Genomic DNA, 14,709 nt, shown 5'->3' with positions numbered 1-14,709 from the left:
CTTTTAAGAAAATATCCCCTGGGCGATTTACAGTACATGATTGATATGAATGTGATCAGAATGCAAAAAAATTGACATGACGTTTGACATCAGCACTGCACCAAATGAGAACACGTATAATGTGATTAAACAACTGATTTACTCTCTATTCACCACTATCAGATGTCCTGGGACGTAAAGGCTCTCAACTGTTCATCATATCCAAACAAAGGGTCTCAACTGTTCATCATATCCAACTAAAGGCTCTCAACTGTTCATCATATCCAAATAAAGGGTCTCAACTGTTCATCATATCCAAATAAAGGGTCTCAACTGTTCATCATATCCAACTAAAGGCTCTCAACTGTTCATCATATCCAAATAAAGGGTCTCAACTGTTCATCATATCCAAATAAAGGGTCTCAACTGTTCATCATATCCAACTAAAGGCTCTCAACTGTTCATCATATCCAAATAAAGGGTCTCAACTGTTCATCATATCCAAATAAAGGGTCTCAACTGTTGATCATATCCAACTAAAGGGTCTCAACTGTTCATCATATCCAAATAAAGGGTCTCAACTGTTCATCATATCCAACTAAAGGCTCTCAACTGTTCATCATATCCAAATAAAGGGTCTCAACTGTTCATCATATCCAACTAAAGGCTCTCAACTGTTCATCATATCCAAATAAAGGGTCTCAACTGTTGATCATATCCAACTAAAGCAGACAGCATTGTAGCTGGGGTAACATTAGGTCCCAGGATTCCCATAGTAATATAATCCAAGATGTTTTAAGTCAATCATAATCGAATAGTGATTTATCATAATAATAAATCGCCCAGCCAATGGAGCATTTACATGTACTCTGAGGGGATGGAATTTGATTTCAGAAAAAGGTAATAAAATGAATAGCTACAGAGCACAGCGCTGTAACAAGTTTACCATTGAATCAGAACTGATTAAATAGCCACTCGCCTTTTTGAGCTGAGACCGGCACTTTCTCACTTTATCTTTCTGAGAACGGTAGAACCCTGTCATCTAACCTTTCAGAGCACTATTGAAACAGAAATCCAGATGAGGATTTATTTCACATTAAGTGATGTGGAAAAAGTTTGATTTCATGTGCTCCAATGGTATACTGTACATTTTCTATTTTACATATTATGTTTTAAATCATACATGTACTATTATACATCTGAAATGCAAAAAAAATAAATTAAATGAATTTACAACACTGTAAGTGAACTGCGCTGGTCATTTAGAATGTGGTTTAGAAACGTAATTAAATTCAAATCAGATAAAAACACGAGTGAAAAAAAGAGATTTCTTCACAAACTAGGAGCCTTAACTACCTCGCTTATTATAATGACATTTCTTCCTCTCCAATCAAATCAAATCAAAGAGGGGTTGCATTTCGAGCAGGAAGCAAAATTGACGGTGAGGCCCGACACCTCACAACTGACGTCAAACAGACATTTACATTTCACTTAAGAAATGAAAGGTCACTGGGGTTTGGCGTGGATAATGACAGGCTAATGACGGCAGGTACAGGCCAGTCACACCACCAGGTAGCCTTGGGAATAGGGTCCTGGTTCCTCCCATTCTTAATGAGCGATGAGCTTGTTAATTGGTGCCGTTATCAAGGTCTACGGAGGGAGAGGGGTCACCACGGTCATCACTTAGTGTCTTGGATGTTTCTGGGAGGTGAGAGAAGAGGAACAGAGGAGAGGAGAAGATTACTCACCGACCAGGCGGATCACATTGAGGGTTGTGTTGGTCAGGATGGGCGCATTGGCGCCCTTGTTAAGACTGTAGTCTGACTTCTTCCTGCTGCGCAGAGAGAAGGGGAGAAGGGAGGCGCTGATTAGTGAGAGAGGAGAGGCGTGAGGGCGGGACAACAAGACAGCGGTTCAGGTTCATAACCCTGAGGCTCGGTGGTTGAGCCCAGACATAGACAGTGCTTCAGGTTCATAACCCTGTGGCTCGGTGGTTGAGCCCAGACATAGACAGTGCTTCAGGTTCATAACCCTGTGGCTCGGTGGTTGAGCCCAGACATAGACAGTGCTTCAGGTTCATAACCCTGTGGCTCGGTGGTTGAGCCCAGACATAGACAGTGCTTCAGGTTCATAACCATGTGGCTCGGTGGTTGAGCGCAGACATAGACAGTGCTTCAGGTTCATAACCCTGTGGCTCGGTGGTTGAGCCCAGACATAGACAGCTGTTCAGTTTCATAACCCTGAGGCTCGGTGGTTGAGCCCAGACATTCATTCGTAAAATCTCCTTAATTTATCAATTAAGAGGCGTGACACGAGAGGGCTAAAGACGTAGCTAAACGAGGGTTGAGGCGGTGGTGAACCGCTGATCTTACAGAACTAGCCCCCTGACTAACGATGCAACTGCATCTACCACCATTCATTAGAACATCTCTAATTGCTGGACATGTTCGTGGCCTTCCAGCAGCCCTTCAATTAGCCAGAGATTCCTTCTGATATATTGGGAAATGAGCATGTTAGAGGCTTAGATCAGTACAACACACTGGGGAGAATGCAGACCTTGCAGGCACTGTGTTCTGCTTCCTGTAGTGAACCCAAGGCAATCGCCACACAACATGCATGGAAATCAATAACTGTGTGTAATGTCAATGTACATCATCAATTCATTCATTCCTACATCCGTTCTTAATGAAGAGCTTTTGAATAAGTAAACGTGGTTTTTGCCCCCTGCTGCACATCTGGCACTCTCACGCAATTAGCTGCCATATTGTAGCATGCAGTCACATCCACAGTCTTGCCACTGATTTACTGCAGAATCTCCCCTCCTCTCTGTTAACGAGAGAACAATGGGAGGGTGTGTGTGTGTGTGTGTGTGTGTGTGTGTGTGTGTGTGTGTGAAGTAGTCGTTTTTCCAGTGGGAGGAAATGTATTTGAATGATCTGTTACAAAACGGCTTCATTGAAAGCTTAATGAAATACTGTAGAAGATGACGATTTGAGAACATTTTCACATGGGGATGAAAAGCCTCTTGGTAATTCATCCTGTTTTAATGATTGTGTTTATCAAACATGGGATTTGAGTGCTATTAAGTAAGGGGAGGGTAAAAGAGAACGTTTCATTGTGTAGACAAAGAACTTGATGCAATTGTGCCAACGTCGATGGGTTATGTAGGGGTGAGCTAAACATATATATTGAGACGCCTATTCTAAATATGTAGCCAATATATGCATTTTAATTGCCCTTTCTGCCACGATATACACTTGTCCTTATTCCAGAAAGCCCACCAGATATACCCTGGCATTATGTGGCTGAGCCATGATGAGAAACTGAAATCGTTTTTTGTCCACTGTGTATTTCCGTTTGCAGAATTTTCAGATAAAGCATGGAATAATTAAATTCTACAAATATTTAGCTCCTATTTGGCAAATGGCACGTATGTAAACTACCGTTCAAAAGTTTGGGGTCACTTAGAAATGTCCTTGTTTTCGAAAGGAAAGCAAACATTTTTGTCCATTAAAATAACATCAAATTCATCAGAAATACAGTGTAGACATTGTTAATGTTGAAAATGGCTATTGTAGCTGGAAATGGCTGATTTTTAATGGAATATCTACATAGGCGTACAGAGGCCCATTATCAGCAACCATCAGTCCTGTGTTCCAATGGCACGTTGTGTTTGCTAATCCAAGTTTATCATTTAAAAAGGCTAATTGATCATTAGAAAACCCTTTTGCAATTATGTTAGCACAGCTGAAAACTGTTGTGCTGATTAAAGAAGCAATAAAACAGGCCTTCTTGAGACTAGTTGAGTATCTGGAGCACCAGCAATTGTGGGTTCAATTACAGGCTCAAAATGGCCAGAAACAAATAACTTTCTTCTGAAACTCGTCAGTCTATTCTTGTTCTGAGAAATGAAGGCTATTCCATGCGAGAAATTGCCAAGAAACTGAAGATCTTGTACAACGCTGTGTAATACTCCCTTCACAGAACAGCGCAAACTGGCTCTAACCAGAATAGAAAGAGGAGTGGGAGGCCCCGGTGCACATTAGTGTGTCTAGTTTGAGAAACAGACGCCTCACAAGTCCTCAACTGGCAGCTTCATTAAATAGTACCCGCAAAACACCAGTCTCAACGTCAACAGTGAAGAGGTGACTCCGGGATGCTGACCTTCTAGGCAGAGTTGCAAAGAAAAAGCAATTTCTCAGACTGGCCAATAAAAATAAAAGATTAAGATGGGCAAAAGAACACAGACACTGGACAGAGGAAGATTGGAAAAAAGTGTTATGGACAGACGAATCGAAGTTTGAGGTGTTCGGAGCACAAAGAAGAACATTTGTGAGACGCAGACCAAATGAAAATATGCTGGAGGAGTGCTTGATGCCATCTGTCAAGCATGGTGGAGGCAATGTGATGGTCTGGGGGTGCTTTGGTGGTGGTAAAGTGGGAGATTTGTCCAGGCTAAAAGGGATCTTGAAGAAGGAAGGCTATCACTCCATTTTGCAACGCCATGCCATACCCTGTGGACGCCGCTTGATTGGAGCCTATTTCCCCCTACAACAGGACAATGACAAAAAGCACAGCTCCAAACTACGCAATAACTATTTAGGGAAGAAGCAGTCAGCTGTTGTGGGAGCAGCTTGACCGTATGGTACGTAAGAAGTGCCCATCAAGCCAATCCAACTTGTGGGAGGTGCTTCAGGAAGCATGGGGTGAAATCTCTTCAGATTACCTCAACAAATTGACAACTAGAATGCCAAAGGTCTGCAAGGCTGTAATTGCTGCAAATGGAGGATTATTTGACGAAAGCAAAGTTTGAAGGACACAATTATTATTTCAATTAAAAATCAATATTTCTAACCTTGTCAATGACTACATTTCCTATTCATTTTGCTATATTTCCTATTCAAACTCATTTAATGTATGTTTTCATGGAAAGAAATTACATTTCTAAGTGACCCCAGACTTTAGTACGGTGGTGTATATAAATTGTGTGTAGGCCTGTCTTACACTTGGATATTGTCTTTGTGTCAGACTGGGTCCAAATGCCTTCTGTTTCATTTTTCAGGATTTATATTTTTGGATTTTTTTGGGGTATTCTTTTTACTGCTCTAGGGATATAATTATTGCTTGGATAACCTTATCTACTATTATGTATTGATTTATTTTTCACTTTATGTGGTGCGTACTGCACAGAACACCGGAAGAATTATCACAGAATTATTGTAATGTTTGTTTATGTGTCAGTTAATCCCATAAGGGATGGGTTGCCAACTGGCGATTTGACACGAAAATAAAATGTCATTCATTCATTCATGCAGCTGTTTCAACCCTACACTGAGAGAAAAAATTATGACAATTCCTTCAAAATGATGTATATAATGCATGTATCTTTCCACTTATAGATGTTCATCATACATTAACTACTAGCATAGTTTGTGAGAACTTGACCAGTAAACTCGCGGGATATGACATCATCACATTGTGACCTTTGACCTGACCTCTTGAGAGGGATGTCTCCGGTCTGCTCGTCCACGTAGTCCTGTTTGAGTTCATCAGGGACGTCACTGTCACTGTCGTAGTCCTGGTACACACACCTCTCCAGCTCATCTGACTCACACTGCAGAGAGGGAATAACACAGTAACAATACCATTCAAATATAGCCATTTAGAAAAGGTTTACATATATATTAACAATATGATCATTTCTATGCTTTCATCACTGTCGTAGTCCTGGTGCACACTCATCTCACTTCTAGGCAAATCCCCGCCTTATCTTAGCTCATTGGTCACCATAGCAACACCCATCTGTAGTATGCGCTCCAGCAGGTATATCTCACTGGTCATCCCCAAAGCCAACACCTCCTTTGGCTGCCATTTCTTCCAGTTCTCTGCTGTAAATGACTGGAACGAACTACAAAAATCTCTGAAGCTGGAGACACTTATCTCCCTCATTAACTTTAAGCATCAGTTGTCAGAGCAGCTTACCGATCACTGTACCTGTACACAGCCCATCTGTAATTAGCCCACCCAACTACCTCATCCCCATATTGTTATTTACATTGTTATTTATTTTGCTCATTTGCACCCCAGTATCTCTATTTGCACATCATCTTCTGCACATCTATCACTCCAGTGTTAATACCAAATTGTAATTATTTTGCACTATGGCCTATTTATTGCCTTACCTCCATAACTTACTACATTTGCACACACTGTATATAGATTTTCTATTTTCTATTGTGTTATTGACTGTACGTTTTTGTTTCTCCCATGTGTAGCTCTGTGTTGTTGTTGTTTTTATCGCACTGCTTTGCTTTATCTTGGCCAGGTCGCAGTTGTAAATGAGAACTTGTTCTCAACTGGCTTACCTGGTTAAATAAAGGTGAAATAAAATAAAATAAAAGTGGGGGGGAAATAATCATATGGTCATTCAGAGAAAGAGTTATTAATTGCTGATGATTTAGAAGCATTTATTACATTTTAGTCATCTAGCAGACTGTTTAAGGGGAACTGAAGTGTTTAAGCTCCTCTTAAACAGTTCAGTTCACCTTAAAAAGTTTAGTTCAGTCCCCTTAAACAGTTCAGTTATGTTCCCCTTAAACAGTTCAGTTAAGTTCCTCTTAAACAGTTTAGTTTAGTTCAGTTCCACTTAAATTGTTCCCTTAATAAACAGTTCAGTTCCCTTAATAAACAGTTCAGTTCAGTTTACATTTACATTTTAGTCATTTAGCAGACGCTCTTAATAATATAATAATATGCCATTTAGCAGACGCTTTTATCCAAAGCGACTTACAGTCATGCGTGCATACATTTTTGTGTATGGGTGGTCCCGGGGATCGAACCCACTACCTTGGCGTTACAAGCTCCGTGCTCTACCAGTTGAGCTACAGAGGCTCTTATCCAGAGCGACTTACAGTTAGTGAGTGCATACATTTTTCATACTGGCCCCCCGTGGGAATCGAACCCACAACCCTGGCGTTGTAAGCGCCATGCTCTACCAACTGAGCTACAGGAGGCCCTTAATAAACAGTTCAGTTCCCTTAACAGACAGTTCAGTTCCCTTAATAAACAGTTCAGTTCCCTTAACAGACAGTCCAGTTTCCTTAATAAACAGTTCAGTTCCCTTAATAAACAGTTCAGTTCCCTTAATAAACAGTTCAGTTCCCTTAACAGACAGTTCAATTCCCTTAACAGACAGTTCAGTTCCCTTAATAAACAGTTCAGTTCCCTTAATAAACAGTTCAGTTCCCTTAATAAACAGTTCAGTTCCCTTAATAAACAGTTCAGTTCCCTTAATAAACAGTTCAGTTCCCTTAACAGACAGTTCAGTTCCCTTAATAAACAGTTCAGTTCCCTTAACAGACAGTTCAGTTCCCTTAATAAACAGTTCAGTTCCCTTAATAAACAGTTCAGTTCCCTTAATAAACAGTTCAGTTCCCTTAACAGACAGTTCAGTTCCCTTAACAGACAGTTCAGTTCCCTTAATAAACAGTTCAGTTCCCTTAATAAACAGTTCAGTTCCCTTAATAAACAGTTCAGTTCCCTTAATAAACAGTTCAGTTCCCTTAATAAACAGTTCAGTTCCCATAATAAACAGTTCAGTTCCCTTAATAAACAGTTCAGTTCCCTTAATAAACAGTTCAGTTCCCTTAATAAACAGTTCAGTTCCCTTAACAGAAAGTTCAGTTCCCTTAATAAACAGTTCAGTTCCCTTAATAAACAGTTCAGTTCCCTTAACATACAGTTCAGTTCCCTTAATACACAGTTCAGTTCCCTTAACAGACAGTTCAGTTCCCTTAATAAACAGTTCAGTTCCCTTAATAAACAGTTCAGTTCCCTTAATAAACAGTTCAGTTCCCTTAACAGACAGTTCAGTTCCCTTAATAGACAGTTCAGTTCCCTTAATAAACAGTTCAGTTCCCTTAATAAACAGTTCAGTTCCCTTAACAGACAGTTCAGTTCCCTTAATAAACAGTTCAGTTCCCTTAATAAACAGTTCAGTTCCCTGAACAGACAGTTCAGTTCCCTTAATAAACAGTTCAGTTAAGAGCTCAATACAACATGATGAGAAGATGTTCTTATTGTTATCCTCTCAACTGTAATAACAGCAACCAGTAATGTCAGGTAACTGAAATGCCATTGTAAACACATAAAGCTGAGAGTGAAGGCACAGGTTTCAAACTCATTCCATGGAGGGCCGAGTGTCTGCAGGTTTTCGCTCCTCCCCACACCTGGTTGTCTAGAGCTTAATTGAAAGGAAAAACCAAAAACCTGCAGACACTAGGCCCCTCCATGGAATCAGTTTGACACCCCTGCTATAAGGTATACAACTCTCTCTCTCTCTGTATGGTGGGAGTAATATGTTGGCACAATATTGCCATTCTCCAGAAGTAAAAAGATAAATATTACTTCTAAAAGAGTCCAGTGCACTTGTATGCAAGCACATTTCCATAAAGGTTTATGTCACTTCATAAAAGCTAGACTATTATTTCATTAATATCAGTGTGCTACCACTCAGAGCTCTCCAAAGGACAACACCCAATGCCCATATAAATATATTCTTTATTTTTCATTACAGTAGCGGCTCATATTAAATATAATTAAATGTCAAGCGCATCAAAGCGTTAAGCACCACTGCAGCGGGTGTAAACTCTTGAGTCCATACCGACACGGTCCCCTCCATAAAACTCATGTTACGACCCTGACGTGACTGTTAGGGCAACTATAAACCACTTAACGTCCCCACATGATAACATCCGACTTAATCACTGCTCCTATTTATTTCCAGATTTGCAATAACTCAGTGTGACGCACGGTGATGACACGTGCTACCTGGGGAACTAATGGGATTAATATGAATGCCTGGTGAGATCTGACGGAATGGCAGCAGGCGTTATGAAGAAGGATCAGTGGATGGTGATACAACATTCTGGTGGAGAGATGTAACAGAACTCTAACGCATGTAATGGACAAGTCCTACTGAGCATAATGGACGCCGGGCGTTGACCAATGTGTGTGGCAGACAGGGAGTTACGGAATATGTCACCTTCTGATTGAAATAACCTTAACTCACCCCTATAAACAAAGCTGCTGGTGCTTACAAACTGCTTCATTCTCCTTGACAAACAGCATACACAATATACCAGCCACAGGACTAGCATCTACAAACACGTAATACATCTGGAACTAGGATGAGGCACCGTGGTGGTTTGACATTGCAGACTGATCTACAAATCACCTTCCATCATAAATAACTGCTCATAATTATTTGTAGATCAGTCAGTCAGTCACAATTTACCCACAATGCATTACAGATTTGATGATCTCAAACATGGCCACTGCTTACTCCATTGGAGGCCAGCACGTCCTCAGTCTCCTCGTTGTCGATGTGCCTCTCAAAAGGGTTCCCCTCCTGGCTGAAGTGCTCAAAAAGAGACAGGACTTCCTGGTCCTGGCTGGACAACACCTGTCTATTGGGAGACACTGAGGGGGACCGGTACTGACCCAAGAACTTAAACTCCTGCAGGGAGAGAGAGAGCAGAGGGAGAGACACGCTTAGGAATGCATCCCAAATGGCACGCTATTCCACCATAGGGCACTATATAAAAATCTAAAAAGCAGTGCACTACACAGGAAATAGGGTGCCATTTGGGACGCATCCTTAGATTGAATAGAGAGAGGTGCAAAGAGTGAATACAGGGTAAAGGGCCGCCCACACCAAGGATGATAACTAAACTCAGCAAAAAAAGAAACGTCCCTTTTTCAGGACCCTGTCTTTCAAAGATAATTAGTAAAAATCCAAATAACTTCACAGATCTTCATTGTAAAGGGTTTAAACACTGTTTCCCATGCTTGTTCAATGAACCATAAATAATTAATGAACATGCACCTGTGGAACGGTCGTTAAAACACTAACAGCTTACAGACGGTAGGCAATTAAGGTCACAGTTATGAAAACTTAGGACACTAAAGATGCCTTTCTACTGACTCTGAAAAACACCAAAAGAAAGATGCCCAGGGTCCCTGCTCATCTGCGTGAACGTGCCTTAGGCATGCTGCAAGGAGGCATGAGGACTGCAGATGTGGCCAGGGCAATAAATTGCAATGTCCGTACTGTGAGATGCCTAAGACAGTGCTACAGGGAGACAGGACGTACAGCTGATCGTCCTCGCAGTGGCAGACCACGTGTAACAACACCTGCACAGGATCGGTACATCCGAACATCACACCTGCGGGACAGGTACAGGATGGCAACAACAACTGCCCGAGTTACACCAGGAACGCACAATCCCTCCATCAGTGCTCAGACTGTCTGCAATAGGCTGAGAGAGGCTGGACTGAGGGCTTGTAGGCCTGTTGTAAGGCAGGTCCTCACCAGACATCACCGGCAACAACGTCGCCTATGGGCACAAACCCACCGTCGCTGGACCAGACAGGACTGGCAAAAAGTGCTCTTCACTGACGAGTCGCAGTTTTGTCTCACCAGGGGTGATGGTAGGATTCGCGTTTATCATCGAAGGAATGAGCGTTACACCGAGGCCTGTACTCTGGAGCGGGATCGATTTGGTGGTGGAGGGTCCGTCATGGTCTGGGACGGTGTGTCACAGCATCATCGGACTGAGCTTGTTGTCATTGCAGGCAATCTCAACGCTGTGCGTTACAGGGAAGACATCCTCCTACCTCATGTGGTACCCTTCCTGCAGACTCATCCTGACATGACCCTCCAGCATGATAATGCCACCAGCCATACTGCTCGTTCTGTGCGTGATTTCCTGCAAGACAGGAATGTCAGTGTTCTGCCATGGCCAGCGAAGAGCCCGGATCTCAATCCCATTGAGCACGTCTGGGACCTGTTGGATCGGAGGGTGAGGGCTGGGGCCATTCCCCCCAGAAATTTCTGGGAACTTGCAGGTGCCTTGGTGGAAGAGTGGGGTAACATCTCACAGCAAGAACTGGCAAATCTGGTGCAGTCCATGGGTAGGAAATGCACTGCAGTACTTAATGCAGCTGGTGGCCACACCAGATACTGACTGTTCCTTTTGATTTTGACCCCCCCTTTGTTCAGGGACACATTATTCAATTTCTGTTAGTCACATGTCTGTGGAACTTGTTCAGTTAATGTCTAAGTTGTTGAATCTTGTTATGTTCATACGTGTTAAGTTTGCTGAAAATAAACGCAGTTGACAGTGAGAGGACGTTTCATTTTTTGCTGAGTTGATAACGATAACTATAACGATACATTTTTTAAAAATAGTTCTAATTCAAGTGAACAGGAGCGTTCACACTACAACGACAACTACAAAAACAGTGGAGAACGATAACGAGAGCTATCGTTTAGATCACTTTCAGAGCCATTTTTTGCCTGGCACTCCGATGATACAACATTGACAACCAATCAAAAGCACGTTCTATTGAAGCGTTCTTGGTTGTAGGTGCACAAGGCTGCTCGGAGAGGAGAGAAGGCAGAACGCAAGGTAAACTTGCCTGAATAACTAGGCATGTGTGAGCATATTGGTAGCCACATTAATTATAGGAAGATTTCGGAGAATGATGATCCACGACTAACTGCGCATGAGAAGGCCATATTTTCCGATGGTAGGTCCCATCTGTTAATGGCGATACATCCTGACAAAATACATACTATGACTGGCCTGCTAATATGTCTTTCTGGACCTTGTAAACTGTTGAGAAAAGACCCATTACTGATCGAAATGGTTGCCTAATCAGGCCTATGCAAGATTATTATTATTTCAGAATGAAACATGCATTGAAAACGCAGAGCTTTTTAGCGGTTATTGAAATGGCATATTCAATATAGTTTACAGCCTAGACTAGAATTATTTACTCACAGAAGAAGAACAAAAATTCATTATTGCATTATGTTGTTATAGCCTAGGTATGATTATTTTCTTGTCCCTAAAAAGTATTAGTAGTATTAGACCTAGTATTTAGCCAGTGGTGTAAAGTACTTAAGTAAAAATACTTTCAAGTACTACTTAAGTCGTTTTTTTTTTTATATCTGTACTTTACTATTTTTATATTTGAAAACTTTTACTTTTACTTCACTACATTCCTAAAGAAAATAATGTACTTTTTACTCCATACATTTTCCCTGACACCTAAAAGTACTCGTTACATTTTGAATGCTTAGCAGGACAGGAAAATGGTCAAATTCACACACTTATCAAGAGAACATCCTTGGTCATCAACTGCCTCTGATATGGCGGACTCACTAAACACAAATGCTTTGCTTGTAAATTATGTCTGAGTGTTGGAGTTTGCCCCTGGCTATCCATAAATTTAGAAAACAAGAAAATGGTGCCGTCTGGTTTGCTTAATATAAGGAATTTGAAATGATTTATACTTGTATTTTTGATACTTAAGTACATTTGATCAATTACATTTACTTTTGATACTTAAGTATATTTAAAACCAAATACTTTTAGACTTTTACTCAAGTGGTATTTTACTGGGTGACTTTCACTTTTATTTGAGTCATTTTCTATTAACGTATCTTTACTTTTACTCAAGTATGACAATTGGGTACTTTTTCCACCACTGTATTTAGCTAATGAATGATGGGTTGCAAATGCTTCTAACTTAGGCTACACATCTCTAGTCTGTCTTCACAGTTCTCTCTGCGCATTTACGCACCTGGCCTCTCCACTGCCACTCAGCTCCAGCTATTCCTCTTAGCTCTTGGAGTCCCAGGAAAACCTAGACTACAATAGCTTGTTGTACACTTAATTCAGGCATTTTATTTCCTACTTCTAGTCTATCGAGGAGAGATTCCAGCTTGCTCTTGCTTACTGAATTTAAAATAGGGGAGTTTGAAAGGAGAGAGAGAGAGTGCACATGATGGTGTGACCAAAATACACCATATGAGTAGCCTGCTAATGTACCTTTCTGGACCTTGTAAATCCATAACTGATCCAAATGGTTGCATGATCAGGCCTAGGCTATATGCAGTTATTTCAGCATGAAGCATTCAAAACAGGACTTTTGAGCTGTTATTCAAATTAGCCTACATCACAGCAGCATACAGCCCTAGACAATAATTTTGAATTCACTTGATAACAATAATACATTCCTCATTACACTGTGTTGTTGTAGCCTAGGTAGAATAATGTTTTAGTCTAAAAACGTAGGCCTAATCAATAGTGTCGCTTTCTGTGTCCGTGACTGCAGAGCGCAGCCTGGAGGAACGCACAGATGTGCCATTTCATAATCTGTTCACTTTCTTTCTTGCACTTTGCCAGGTAAATATTTATAGCCCTACTATTTAGCTAATGAATGGCCTAATATCTAGCTAATATTTAGCTTCTTACTCAGCTACACATCTCTAGCCTCTCTTCCAGCTGTTCCTGTGCGGAATAGGCTATAGACTACGCAAGCCTCTCTGCTATTCCTCTTCACATGAAATCCCAGGAAAAGCTATAGGCTACAAAGCTATAGGCTACAAAGCTATAGGCTACAAAGCTATAGGCTACAAAACTATAGGCTACAAAACTATAGGCTACAAAACTATAGGCTACAAAACTATAGGCTACAAAGCTATAGGCTACAAAACTATAGGCTACAAAACTATAGGCTACAAAACTATAGGCTACAAAACTATAGGCTACAAAGCTATAGGCTACAAAGTTATAGGCTACAAAACTATAGGCTACAAAACTATAGGCTACAAAACTATAGGCTACAAAGCTATAGGCTACAAAGCTATAGGCTACAAAACTATAGGCTACAAAACTATAGGCTACAAAGCTATAGGCTACAAAACTATAGGCTACACAACTATAGGCTACACAACTATAGGCTACAAAACTATAGGCTACAAAGCTATAGGCTACAAAGTTATAGGCTACAAAACTATAGGCTACAAAACTATAGGCTACACAACTATAGGCTACAAAACTATAGGCTACAAAGCTATAGGACATTTACAGTATTTTTTGAATTGTTATACTAGGCCCAATAGCCTTTTTTGTGGAGAGAAGCTAAGTTTGCTCTTGCTAATTGCTAAATGTAAAATAAGCCTAGGTCAAATGAACTGTTGTACAGGACAGATAGATGAGCACAGCGAAAAATAAGATCCAAAAGATTTAACAATCAATAGAAAAATTGAAATCACGTGCAAACCACTTGCGCAACGAGGCAAGCCATTACATGATGTAAAAGATGTGCAGGCTAAACAGCATTTGCTGTTGAATAGCTACATTTAAATATGAGTTTCTACATTCTTTTGTATTACATGTACATTGAAGTACAGTGCCTTCAGAAAGTGTTACAGGTTGAATTAAAAATGGGTTAAATATATTTTCTCTCACCCATCTACACACAATACCCCATAATGACAAAGTGAAAACATGTTTTTAGAAATTTTAGCACATTTTTGAAAATTAAATACAGAAATATCTCATTTACATAAGTATTCACATCCCTGAGTCAATTCATGTTAGAATCACCTTTGGCAGCGATTACAGCTGTGAGTCTTTCTGGGTAAGTCTCTAAGAGCTTTGCACACCTGGATTGTACAATATTGGCACAATATTATTTTTACAATTCTTCAAGCTCTGTCAAGTTGGTTGTTGATCATTGACAGCCATTTTCAAGTCTTGCCATAGATTTTCAAGATGATTTAAGTCAAAACCGTAACTAGGCCACTCAGGAACATTCAATGCCGTCTTGGTAAGCAACTCCAGTGTATATTTGGCCTTTTTGCTGAAAGATGAA

At 40.7% G+C, this 14,709-nt stretch overlaps 1 protein-coding gene across 1 annotated transcript in view; it reads right to left on the bottom strand.

Annotated features, from left to right (window-relative positions):
* Nucleotides 1–14,709, bottom strand: part of LOC311124834 (syndetin-like) — a 287,319-nt gene that overhangs the window by 89,122 nt on the left and 183,488 nt on the right. Inside the window, exons 18-20 of the mRNA XM_084158339.1 lie at nucleotides 9,323–9,496; nucleotides 5,475–5,593; nucleotides 1,728–1,813 (exon numbers count right to left, since the gene is read on the bottom strand). Coding sequence (XP_084014465.1) covers nucleotides 1,728–1,813; nucleotides 5,475–5,593; nucleotides 9,323–9,496 — 379 coding nt within the window. The remainder of the gene's footprint in view (nucleotides 1–1,727; nucleotides 1,814–5,474; nucleotides 5,594–9,322; nucleotides 9,497–14,709) is intronic.

This window comes from Coregonus lavaretus, assembly GCF_964263955.1.
Source record: "Coregonus lavaretus genome assembly, chromosome: 3".
NCBI lineage: Eukaryota > Metazoa > Chordata > Actinopteri > Salmoniformes > Salmonidae > Coregonus > Coregonus lavaretus.
Note: the sequence above shows the minus strand (reverse complement) of the source record. Positions and strands in the feature narration are given on the sequence as shown.